The sequence below is a fragment of the Chelonia mydas genome, chromosome 7, assembly GCF_015237465.2.
Source record: "Chelonia mydas isolate rCheMyd1 chromosome 7, rCheMyd1.pri.v2, whole genome shotgun sequence".
Classification (NCBI taxonomy): Eukaryota; Metazoa; Chordata; order Testudines; family Cheloniidae; genus Chelonia; species Chelonia mydas.
Window position 1 is genome coordinate 115,868,086 of NC_057853.1, and position 13,477 is coordinate 115,881,562.

The 13,477-nt window shown below is 45.3% G+C and overlaps 1 protein-coding gene across 2 annotated transcripts in view; it reads left to right on the plus strand.

Annotated features, from left to right (window-relative positions):
• SORCS1 (sortilin related VPS10 domain containing receptor 1) overlaps nucleotides 1-13,477 on the plus strand; it is a 392,569-nt gene that overhangs the window by 355,654 nt on the left and 23,438 nt on the right. For both annotated transcript variants that reach the window (XM_037905184.2, XM_043551774.1), the window contains exons 20-22: nucleotides 1,417-1,550; nucleotides 3,666-3,789; nucleotides 7,508-7,620. In XM_037905184.2, the coding sequence (XP_037761112.2) occupies nucleotides 1,417-1,550; nucleotides 3,666-3,789; nucleotides 7,508-7,620 (371 nt within the window). The remainder of the gene's footprint in view (nucleotides 1-1,416; nucleotides 1,551-3,665; nucleotides 3,790-7,507; nucleotides 7,621-13,477) is intronic.

Genomic DNA, 13,477 nt, shown 5'->3' on the forward strand with positions numbered 1-13,477 from the left:
TGGCAGGGGGTTCATCAGCAGCCATCAGAATAAAGATTACCCATAATCCTGGCCTCCAACAACCCCGTGGTAGTCTGATCCTGAATGCCCCTGGATCATAGGGTGGTGCTGTGTGGTGTTAAAACAGTTGCCATGTTTATACCCCAGAGAGGGCTACATTTCACGGGTGTGTCACGGAGCCGCATTCCACACCTTATGAACAGTAATGTACACCTTCTGAGCTGGTACCATTTTGCACCCACTCTGCACGGGTGTAAAAAGTGGGGAATCCTCTGGTGAGCCTTGAGGGTGAATAACGCTCTATAAATGATGCTATATATGTGTGTGAAATCATTTGGGAAGTCCTGGTGTCAAATATTGTCTCCTTTTAATAGAGCAGCCAGATCACGTGTGGATACTGAAATCAGTCCACAAGTGCCCATTTCAGTGTTTGGAGCCTCTGGGTAAGGAATTTGAACTGAGCCTGTGTTGGAGAACTGTGCCCCCAAATTACCTTGTGGTTCTGGGTTTCTCTCTCTTTCTTTAAGGACCACACTTCTGTTCTCCAGAAGAACGACAGTGACAGACATAGAAAACAATCCGTAAAACAAGTTGTGATTACAGACCCATGCCTCCCCATTTTCCCATCACAAATGGGAGAAAGGAACAGCCAGCTAGGGTGACCAGATGTCCTGATTTTTTTGGAACAGTCCAGATATTTGGGGCTTTGTGTTATACAGGCACCTATTATCCCCCACCCGCTGTCCCAATTTTTCATACTTGCTGTCTGGTCACCCTAGCCAGGGCATGTTTCAAAGTAAATGTTATTTGTCCATTAAACTACAACACGTGGCTACGCTAAGGAAATAAAAGGCACAGTGTAGATGAGAGAAAAGGACCACAGGGGAGAGGAAAAGTGAGAGTTAAAAGGAAGGGATAAGTGGGATAGATGCTTTGGTGGAGGCCCTAAACTGATACAAATCCATATAGCTCCACTGGAGTTCACGAAGCGATACCAATTTCCAGCACCTGTTATCTGGCTCTTTAGGAATGGATCCAAGTATTTGTAATATTATTATACTTCTATTAGTGCTTATTCATGCAAATTCTAGGGTCTTCCCAGGTAGCCCACATAGTGTGACTCTGTCTCCCTCTAGTGGGTAGTCCATGTATATAGATGTATGAGTTTGATACAGTCTTTGAGCTGTAGAGGTGGGGTTCTTTAGTTCAGGTAGTAGCAATTCCTATGTTTAGATGCATGGGTCCCAAATGACTTCCCCAGCAACAGTACGAAGCCAGAACACTTTGCATATGGTGCCCCATGTGACTTTCCTCTTCATTTCTCATCTGAAAAGCTGGAGGATCCAGTGTCAGACCCACATTTTGATGCCTAAGAGAGGGCATTCACCCCATTTGCCACTGCTTCTGTCTCCGCAGGCCCCCTGGAACATGTTCATTTGTCTCTCCCGTTTGTTACTACCAAGAACAAAGAGGTCAACGCTACGGCGGTATTGTGGCCCAGCCAGGTGGGCACGCTGACTTACATTTGGTGGTTCGGGAACAACACCGAGGTTTGTATGTCCCTACAGAACTGTGGCAAACCATCCCAGGAGGAATATGTGTCCGGGAGTGGGCAGGGCCTGTGAATACTCTTGAATAGTGAATAAACCCATTACAGGTCAGAGCAGTCAGGATTCGGCACTTTGCTCTACAAAAATAGGAACATAGGCATTGCCAATCTGGATCAGTTCCATGGTCCCTCTAGTCCAGTGCCTTGTCTCTGACAGTGGCCAGCACCAGATGCTTCAGAGAAAGGTGTAAACTACCCCACAGCAGGCAGATGTGGGATAAACTCCCCTCCCCTATCTATGCAAATCAGCATTTTTTTAAACTACTTAGCTATCTCTGTGTAAGGATCATTTGAATTGTGTGCAAATTCCTAACCCCCTATTGAATAATGCTATGGGGATCTTATTGCAAAGTAGGCTAAAAAGTTTTTTTTCTTCCTTTAACTAAAATACATATTTGACAATTTTTACAAAACTATCAATGCTGAAGTTTTCTGTTCATTTTGGCGGTGAGGTGTCCTGTCGGTGCACAAAAATGCCCCGGCAGGCGCCATGGTGCCCACGGGCACCGGGTTGGGGACCCCCTGCTCTAAACCAATGCAAAGTTCTCATTTTGTCTGTTAAACTATGTATGCAAGAATTCTTCATTACCACAGTCTGGAGATGCAAAATGATACACAGTACATCTGTCTGGCTATGGACGCTACTTACCATAAATAGAGCACATACAACTTTCTGCTGTCTCTTTAGTTAGGATGCTTGCAAATCTTACCAGGTGCTTTGTAATTGTTATTTATCTGTATTGCGGAAGTACCCAAAGGCCCTGATTAGATTCTGAGGATGAGATTTTCATAAATGCATAGATGGTCAGGCCAGAAGGGAGCATTAGATCATCTTGTGTGACCTCCTGCATAGCAAGGCCCTATAATTTTACTCTGTAATCTCTACATTAGCCTGTGTCTTGTGACTGAGCTAGAGCGTAGTTTTAGATAGCCATCTGATCTTGATTTAAAAACATCCAGTGATGGAGAATCTACCACATTCTTTGGCAAGTTGTTCCAACGGTTAATTACCCTGTTTAAAAATTGCATCTTCTTTCTAACTTGGATTTATCTAGCTTCAACCTCCAGTCATTGGATCTTGTCCTGCTTTTATCTGCTAGATTGAAGAACCCTGTAGTGTCAGATATCTTTTCCCCATGGAGGTACTTACAGACTGTGGTTGTGATTCTCTTACCCTCCCGTCTGAGAAATCAAGCTCATTAGTGACTAGTGCTGGCTGAACGGCCCCCATTGAAGTCAAGGGGAGCTTTACCATTGACCGCAATGGGAGCAGAGTTAGACTAACTGTGGGTGCTTTTGAAAATCCAAACTAGTAAAGGAATACGGGAGGTTATGGCAGCGGCTGCTGGGTGCGGTCAGAAAGGCCAGTACGGTAAGCACTAGTATAGTGTCTTAACAAATGTAAATGTTAGCCTAGAGTTCCTGGAGTGGAGACATTGTGTAACCGTGAGCAACTCCTTCAGATAAATGGTGACACTCCATTGCTCACAAGGAGGCAAGTATAGGAGGCCCATATCTGCCCTAAACCCTTCATTCTAGTAACAGTGGTGTCCTGGAGAATACCTTAGGCTATTGAGGGAGAAATCTGGGTCAGTTCCCAGCTCTGTTACTGATTCCGTGTGGCCTGGGGCAGGCCACTTTGTTCCTCTCTCTGTTGGCTCCCCAGCTGTACAATGGGGATAACGATCTTTCCTTCCCATTTGTTTGTTTAGACTGTAAGCCCTTTGATGGCACCTTACTTATACACAGCACCTAACACAATTGGGCCCTGGTCTTGTTTGTGGCCTTTTGGTGCCACCATAATAAAAGTGATAGAAGAGAGTTCTAAATGACAGATTTTTTTTTTCCATCCAAAAAAACCTTTCAAGTTCTCTGGTTATAAACTTAGGATGGAGAAACCAGTCAAGGAGTAAAGAGTCTCTCAATCATCCTCCCCCGTCGATCCAACACACCATATGCCTAACCTCCCTCCTGTTTGGAGTAGCCGAATCTAGGACTTCTGGAATCGGGAAGATCAGATGGCAGCCTAATTGCCCCTTTTCTCATGTGTTTGCAGCCACTGGTCACCCTGGAGGGGAGCATCACATTCACGTTCTCTGTGGAAGGGATGAACACGATCACGGTACAGGTCTCGGCAGGGAACACCATTCTGCAGGACACAAAGACTATTGCAGTATATGGTGAGCTCTTACCCCTTTATTTTTCTGTTGCTTCCCCCCTCCCCCCCCCCCTCAGCAAAGCAATGGTGGCATTGCTCAGCACTGGATGAGAATATAGCTGCACAGATGTACCCAGAACAACGGTGTGCTGCGTTTGTGACACATCAGTAGTCCCTACAGCAACGGACTGGACCCAACTCTTATTAAAAAGAGAAGCCTTGCAGTATTGCTCCAAAAATGCTTTAGGGCAGATTCTGCTCTCAATTACACTGATGTAAATCAGGAATAATTTCTCTGAAGGCAATTGGAGTTAATCCAGATTTACACCGGTCTCAAGAGGATTCGTACTTGCTCTGCATTTTACTGTAGAGCCACTTCTAGATGATTACTGCACAGTAGAACCTCAGATTAACAAACATCAGAGTTACGAACTGACCAGTCAACCACACACCTCATTTGGAACCAGAAGTACGCAATCAGGCAGCAGCAGAGACCAAAAATATAAAGAGCACATACAATACAGTACTTTGTTAAACGTAAACTACTAAAAAAATAAAGGGAACACAGCGTTTTGCTTCTGCATACTGAAGTTTCAAAGCTGTATTAAGCCAATGTTCAGTTGTAAACTTTTGCAAGAACAACCATAAAGTTTGGTTCAGAGTTATGAACATTTCAGAGATATGAACCACCTCCGTTCCGGAGGTGCTTGGAACTCTGAAGTTCTACTGTAATATTTTCAAATGTGGCCATTGGAAAAGTGGATTATGTTACTGACTGGCTGAACTCCACTGATGAGCAGATGTTTTGTCTCGGTATGTGCAAAAGCTGCATGGATCTGTGTCCATTAGAACATACATCTTAGCGTGCACAATTGACTATTGTCTTTTCCCCTGTATTGCAAGCACAGATCACAGTGATATGCTGGATGGTCTCCCAGATTTGGGCTATTTCATGCCTCCAGTGGAATTACCTCCTCTCTAGATACCATTCAATCAGGCTTTTATCCCTGGACCTCACAAAAATACTCCTGATGAGCAATGTTTTGTTTCCCCTGTGGAGTGGAGCAGATTAGGCCATGTGTCTGGTATTTTCACAGACATTTCCACAATCACTCTCCATTCAGATGGTTACCTCTGTTAAGAACCGTGCTGTGTTACCAACACCGTGCATGGGCTGGATGCTCAGCTGGGCTGGAGCGCTCTCCAGGTCATTTGGGCCCTTGTGCAAACTTAGGGCAGCCTTAGAGCTGCTTTCAGTTGCACCTGATGGCAGCAGCCCCCCCCCCCCCCCCCCCCCCCCCCCGCCCCAGGGGTCATTCCAGCAGCCAATTCAGTGCTCTGATCACACCCTCTTTCCCTGCCCCATCCGCCACACAACTTTTTTCTGAGGGCCACGAGGTGAGGTGGTGGGGATGACATCAACCCCCTACCACGCCTCTGCTGGAGGTTGGGAACAGGTGGTAATTCTGACATACTCCCTGCCCTAGGAATTGGAAGGAGCCAGGGGGTGCCTGGGTGAATGGGTAGAATACCCCTATGCTGGGGAAATACCCAAGAAACTAGTAAAGTCAGCGTTACAGCCCCTTCATGCTGCTGGAGCATGGTAAAGAGGTTGTATCATGGCTGAGATGCTGGCACAGGGTAGTTTTCTAGTGCAAGATACATATGGGTCCAGTGAAGTGCATATACTATCAGGGGTTGGCTAACTGCCTGCCACCTTGCTCATGGGAGATTCCCCAACCCTTAGCTCCAGCCCTGGGAAACGGGATTCATCACAGATTAAAGGGGAAATGATTTGGGGCAACTCTTCTTTAAAATATTGGCAGTGCCTCTTTTCATGAAGTGACCTACCTAGACCCACAGGCTGGGCTGAGAGGTGGAAGCTGTCCAAGCTCTTTTTTATTTCTTATCCCAAAGTTGTTTCAGTATGAAAGCTTCTCTCTAAGTAGCAAATATAAATGTGCAGTGTCTCTCTCTCAGAGCATCTGTTAAAATCCCATCCAAATTCCATGCAGCAGCTTTCTTCCATATTTCAGGAGTCCTGTTTTAGTGTAACATTTCAGTTAAATTCCCCGTTCCAGCTCCCTGCTGCTCAATATGGTAAAGTAATTATGAGGCTGCCTCACTTCTTTCAAGTGATGCTTTTGAGTGTTTCATTTGCATCCTTTCATAAGGTAAACATCCTAATGGCTAGATAAGTCACCTGCATTTTGGAAAGGAAAGGAAAAAACAACACAGCAGCCTAAGTGAGGGTCTTCCCGGCTCTGTGCGCTGTTCCATTTTGATAAACCTTTGATCATTCATTAGCCTTTGTGGGAATGACATGCTGAAATTAGTGGAAGTGGCCAGTGGCATATACAAATAGTCAGTCTGTGAATAGCACACATTTTAAATTGCTTTTTAGGTTTCGGTCCAAGTCCCAGTGAACAAGTATCCACATGGCAAAAAGAAAATCATCATTATTGACATCCTTCTGGGAAATTTCAGCTGAAATTCCAAGGACTGGATAGGCCAGTCTGAATTACCCTAGCATCCCTGGAAATGGTTACGACAAGTCAGGCTTTGGGTCTGTTGGCAAGGCAACGTGAAGACCCTTGCTGTGCCTATTCTTAGATCAACCATGAACTTCCATCTCTGGGCCGCTTGATCTGATTCTTTCTCCAACGCAAAGTTCACACACACAAATTGTATGAAACAAGGACCAGATCCTTGTAAATCAACGTAGATCCTTTGGCTTCAATGGAGCTACCTCAGTGTACAGCAGCTAAGGATCTGACTCTGAAAGTTTTAGAGCCACATGTGCCCAGTCTATAAATGCAGGACCGGTTATAAAGTTCAGAAGTTGAAAGGCACTACTCAGTGTCAATGACCTTGAGCATAATAGGTAAAAATCTGGAAGGAGGACGCTTCATTTAAGCGTGTGCTTAAGTGCTTTGCTAAACAGGGGTGGATCACAGCCAACAGCACTGGTGGTGCGTTAGAACGATGTACTCTAGTAACGTTGCGGTGGGAGAGGTTCTCATTGCTGTTCCTGAGAAGTTATGTTATGGGGCAGTGTTTGAGACATTGTTTTGGAACTCACTTCCCCCTCCCTTGGTCCATAACAGCCCAAATGTGTTAACCTGCAGGTCCATAACAATGCCCATCTATCCCTCATGAGCAAGGAGATGGGTAGCTCTGGGTAGCAGAGTGTGTAGTACCTGATGGGGATACTGTGGGCAAGGGGAACTAGTTAAATTTTGTTGTATCTAAGAAGTTGCTGAGGTCCTTTTTTGAGGGTGATTGACAGGCCAGTTTCTGTATTAGTATCTTTGCGGAACGTGGTCAAGCCTTTGGACAAGTGCCCTTTTACAGCGGAGTAGTACAAATGTAAACAAATAAATATTGGCGTATGGCTAGAGAATGATAAGGGGAGAGGATGACGAAGACATTTTCCTGCCTCGTACAGTTTTGTATGCGGTGCTCAGGTGCCCATAGCCTTTGGGTGGATCCCTCAACTGTAGGTGTATTTGCCATCGATCAGCATAGCTCCATTGGCTTCACTGAAGCTATGTCAGTGTACACAAGCTGAGGCTCTAGTCCTCGCATTTGATTCTCACTCAGTTGGGATAACTGTGTTATCCAATTACATGGGCTAACATCCACTGCAGTACATTGTATTTGATTGACAACCCGACACTGAAACTCCACGGTCTGTCAATGAGTTTATTCACAGCAAGTGTGCCCTTGTGTATCCCCAGAGCGATTTCAATCTCTCCGCTTGTCGTTCTCTCCAAACCTGGATGAGTACAACCCAGATATCCCTGAATGGAGACGGGACGTCAGCAGAGTGATCAAGAGAGCTCTAGTGGAGGTAAGCACTGGAATACGTTTTTTATTCCTTATTGCTACATTTCCTCTGTCATCGTTGTGTCTATCCTGGGCCTTGATTTGAAGAACAGAATGATCTGCCCAAAGGAGCCAAGATCTTGGAAAGAGAGAGAGATGATGAAGAGGTCTGTTGAAATGCTATGCTCTACAGCCCCGTTTTTTGTGTGGTTGAGCGTAATGTGGGTGGGCCTGATGAGCACAGGTCTCACCTCTGGGAAGCATCACTTTTTTATTATTGGGGCCAAAGCAGAATACTTCAGAGGAAAGTGTATATAAGACCCAAGTTGCACCTATGTAGTAACAATGAGAGCAGTTTTAACACTGCATAATAATGATTATTCCCCTTTGCTGCTGTCTGTATACAGCAGCAGAATGCAGAGTTGTCCCATGTGAACTCACAAAAAAGGATGTTCCAGATTTATGGAGCAGCAGTGAAGGTGTGTTTTTTTTTCACATACAAAGGGCAGGACTGTAAGTGCCCTGTGTCCAACATTAGGTACATGGTCCTGCCGTGGAAGTGCATTTTACTCCACATACAGCTTTCTGGAGACACGGGCCAGGGCTGGAGATGCATTTTTCCTCTACATACTTGATGTACTGGAAACTATCAAGAGCTGTGGCCTAAAGAAATAGTATTTGGGGCTGGAGATTAGGGTTTGTAAAAGGCTGACAAACGTTACACCAGTTAGTGGAGACCGCAAGTGCTGCTGTTGTAACCTACACACCTCCTGGGTGTGGTGTTCTGTCCCATCTAGTGGCACAGAGACCACTTAGAGAGAGAGGTTAATGAGTCTGCTCTACAGCCTTAGCTACCAACCATATGGCTTTTAGCTCATGCAGTAGAGGCTCACGCGCTAAACTCCAGAGGTCCTAGATTTGATCCTGCCCGCTGATGACTGGGGTGTGTCTGTGTTCCACTGTGTTACAAATTGAAGCAATGGAAAAGGGTCTGTGCAACTGATTTGTAGAATTGTGTGTGAGAGAGAGAGAATACATGCATGGAATGTGTACCCACAGGTATTGTGTTCCTGTGTGTGATCACAGTAACTGCATGCACAAATATCCGACTGCCACACCAGCCGTTTGCACAGCTGGTGCCATAAATGATCAGACTGTCTTGCTGAAGGCACGCACCAACTGTGTGAGTCCATTCTGGGGGCTGTACTTCTAAAAATCTGTCCCCTATCTCCTTTTTATCTTTAAAGTTTTTTTCAATGAACAACACATAATGCAATTTCTTCTTCTAACCTCATCAAAACATGGAGGAGGAGGAGGAAGAAGAAATAATCTTCCTATGGGCTTTGGTTTGTAACCTTTAGACCTTTGTGTGTCTATATCAAGTATCTGATGGTCCATTCAGCTTCTAAATTGGTTTTCACAACATCAACAATGCAATAAAACAAAATCAATTCAGTAAAAATAGATTATAAACCTGGGGTGTCAAGGCTACTTATCACAACCGGAGTGATACAAACAAAAACCCTAGCGGTATTGTATCAGTGTTGACTTGAAAAGAAGGACCCTTTGACAGCTGATCACATGGCTGTATGACACACTTAAAAAAACCTTTATGGAAAAGTCCTTTAGAATTTAGGGATAAAACTCAAGGATGGGCTATAGAAATTAAATAGGGTTCTGCACAATTACTCTAAAAAACAAACTAATTCAATAGAGAATGATCTCCTTGTTTTACATTTTTATACCAACCTAGAAATGTCAATAGATGATTATATCCTTACTATAGAGTTCCATATGTTAGTGTAAAAATTCTGTAGAAATGTTATGATTCTCTACTAAATGCTCTTGGTTTTTTCTCTGTGTTGGATTATGATGTTCCTAATTTGGGATTATCCCAATATAACTTTATTTATCATGATCATTCACACCATTGGCCCCTCGATCTTTAGTCCCATCCCTTCGAGCAATGTCTAGTACCTGATGCTGCAGAGGAAGGTGAAAATGCATTTAACTAATTATCTGAAACATTACATGGGGAAGATTCCTTCCTGTTCACTGCAGGTGATCTCTTAATACCCTGGAGCATGAGCACTGATAGTCCTTGTCTAAGCCTCTTAGGTGATTATGCACATATCAACGGATGCTCTAGATACAAGGCCTGTCTTCATAGGAGTTCTGCAATGTATGAAGCTAAATGTGGGACCCTCTCTGCTTTTTTTTCTCTGCCCAGATTCTCTTTTTCAGTATTAAAAGCAAATCTTGTCAAACATATTGTTTTCCAGGCCAGGGAGAGGGTCCTACATTTTCACCTTCCCCTCCTCAACATATTTCCATATTTATGCGGCTTCACGCTAGCATTCTATCCAGAAGTGACAGTACCTACAGCAAAACGCATACCAGCAGTAGCAAGATGGCAGGGTCACTGCAGGCTGCCCTGTGGCTGATGCCTAGTAGTGTGGGTCATTAATCAGACAGGTTACCTTAGGTCAGCAACAGAAAATCACTCGGACTTCAGTTCCCTCCCGTCCCCCTCGTCTTTCCCTCCGGGAAGCAGGTGTTGCAAGCCGTAGCCCCTATGGAGAGTGCGTAGAAAATCTGGAATCTTAGCGCCAATTAATGGTTTGGGGATTTTGAGCTACAGTCTTTTGGGTTCAGGGTCCTCACTACAGGTTGAGCTCTGTGCACTGCTGATATCTGCTGTGCTGCAGTGGTTTGATTATTTTAAAGGTGACCTACAAAATCCAGCGTTTGGAAATGTAAAAAGCCTCCTAAGGTTATGTAACCCTCGGTCAGGTGCTGTTGGCAGCAACAAGGCTGGATTCAGTATTTTCTGGGAGGGGAGGCCCTTAAAATTACAAAACGAAACCATCTTGAGCCTCCACCCAGAAGTCTGGGAAAACGAAACCAGTGGCTCTCAACCTTTCCAGACTACTGTACCCCTTTCGGGAGTCTGATTTGTCTGGCGTACCCCAAGTTTCACCTCACTTAAAAACTACTTGCTTACAAAATCAGACTTAAAAATACAGAAGTGTCACAGCACACTATTACTGAAAACTTGCTTACATTCTCATTTTTACCATGGAATAAATCACTTGGGATATAAATATTATATTTGCATTACAATGGATTGCATATAGAGCAATATAAACAAGTCATTGTCCGTATGAAATTTTAATTTGTACTGACTTAGCTAGTGCTTTTTATGCAGCCTGTTGTAAAACTAGACAATATGTAGATGAGTTGATGTAGCCCCTGGAAGACTTCTGCGTACTCCTGGTTGAGAACCACTTAACTAAACCCTACCCTGGGTGCCTGCAAGGCTACATCTACACTATGAGCTAGGGGTGTGATTTCCCCTGCTCATGGACACATCCTCTTGCTATGCTGCTCTATATACTAGTGCTAGCTCTAATCAAGCTGTGTAGACGAGCAGGGGAATCACACCCCTAGCTCACTGTGTAGACCTAGCCTAGCAACACTTTCCCACTCGCAAGTTCTGAATCCGTTTGTAACAAAAGAAAACTTTTATCTAAGGGGAGGAGAAGCAACAGCATTAATTGGGGAAACACCTTACCAGTGGCTTGAAAGGATGCAAACAGTAAGTAAACCCTCACCCCCATGATATGTTGGGCAGTAATCCTTTGCCTGTTTTCTACCTTGTGTAAAAGTCCAATGGATGACTGTCCCCTTTCCCTTCACTGCACCATGCTTACTGTTTGTTGGCTGGGGTCAGCAAAGTCTTTAGAGTCAGTCCAGTTGTAGGTTCAGGTGGATTCTATGGGTCGGTGGGGTGGGGGTTAATCTTAGTTAGTTAATGCTTCCACTCCTGCTGCTATGCCTTTAGCTGCAATGCTGTGTTCTGAGGTTTCTATCACCTAGCCCAGTTCTTGGTGGTTTCGCTGGGTTGTGCGGATCCTCATGCCACCCCGGTGTTCTTTCACTGCAACACTGTCCCCACACCAGGTCTAAGACTCAGCCCGCTTGACCAACGTATTGGCAATTTCAGTTCACTGAGAAGAAACACAGACTCTCAGTTGAGTCTGTTCAGCGCTGTCTTAAAACGCTGGAGGGCTCGTGCTACAGGATTAAAAATGGCAGTGTAGACATTCCCACTTGGGTTGGAGCTCAGGCTCTGAAACCCTCCCTTCTCATTGGGTTTCAGAGCCCAGGCTCCAGGCTGAACATGAACATCTATACAGCTATTGGTCAGCAGAATGAATAAACCAATCATTTAGTTGACCTGGGCTCTGAGACATGCTGCCACATTTTTTGTTGTGCAGACAGACCCAAATACTGTTTAAACAGACTCTGCAACCCCCATCCCCAACACACTTGGATGTGGCATTATTACCCCATACTTAGTGAGCAAAGTTCAAGTTAGGGTGACCCCTTCAATCAGGCTGTATATTGCACAGTTCCACTCTCCTTTAGTCATTCAATAAAGATAACAAAATTTCATTAGCCCTGCATACAATACTTAAGTAAATTTTAACCAAAACCAGCCAAAATGGATCATTTTGGCAAAGAAGGTGTAGGTAGTCATCACTTAGATAAAGTAGGCATGTCTATGCAAATGCAGTTTGCTCCTGAGGTCTTTTGAGGAGAGAGCTCATTCAGACCACTGGCTTAGAATTAAAATGTGTGCACTGGATAATTCCACAGAAGCAGGAGGTAGGGGAAACAATTCAGCAGTCTGCAGCTGCCCTTTTCTTGTCCCACAGCTGCCTGAAATTCAGACTGGCCCCGGGTTGCCAGCCCATTCTCTGAACAGTGACACCACCAAGGGTTTTGTTAGTGCATCGGTAACAGTGATTGAACCCTAGTGTGAAATAATAACTGAGGAGGGGCCAAGACAAAAGTGTCCATCCCTGGGGCTGGGTGGGCTCAAGGCTAAAACAGGTGGTGCTCTCACGAGATTTCAACCCAACATGGCAAAAATCTCACCAGATAAGGCTTCGGAAGCATCGAAAGGAGAAAATAGGCCCCATCCATTCATGAATCTGGCCCAGAAGCTGAACTTTATGAAATTTCCACATGTTCATAAGTGCCGTGAAGGCTGGCTCTGCACATCAGCTGGATGAGACACCTGATCCCCCTGCAGGCTGGCTCTGCGCTCCAGTGAGATGGGACTGCCCAATCTGCATCCCCCCCACTGGTTGGCTCCATGTTCTCATGAGAAGGCCCGACCTTCCATGGGCTGGCATGGGACAGCTCAAAGACCCCTCCCACTCCTGGGTCAGCTCCACTTTCCAAGGTTATTCCCCCACAAGGTTCCCTACCGCCTCCCCTCCCCTCCGACAAGCCAACACTACATTCCATCGGGACAGAACAGGCCGACCTCCCCGGTGGGACAGCTCTGTGCTACAAGACTCTGACCCCAGAGGCCAGCTCTGTGCTCTGTCATGGTTCTGTGCGTGGTGTGGGTTTGCCAGCACCCATGGAGCTCAAGCTGGTGCCTCATTCAAAGCAAACACACAGCTGTATTTTACAGGAGCTAAACAATAAAGGTAAGGGCTATCTTTGAAGGTAATCGTCGTGCTCAGAGGAAGGGTAGTCCCATGCCCCATATTTCAGGATGTGCACATATCACCTCTGAGAGCTGGGAGAGAATTCCCTTCATCCCTCCATCCCCTTGATGCTCCCCCACTGCGCATTTACTGAGCAACTAAAGGGGTAGCCTTTAGGTTATTTTCATCTTCATCTCAAGCATCAGTTGCTGATACTGCCAGAAGCAGGAAACCAGCCTTCACAGCCCTTTTGTCTAATCTGGCATGGCAAACCCTTTGTCCCTCCCCTTTTCGCCCACATAAATATACCTGTATCATGACCAGAGACCACCAAACTGGGCATTTGTGTCTGTGACTGCCTGATGCACACCCACC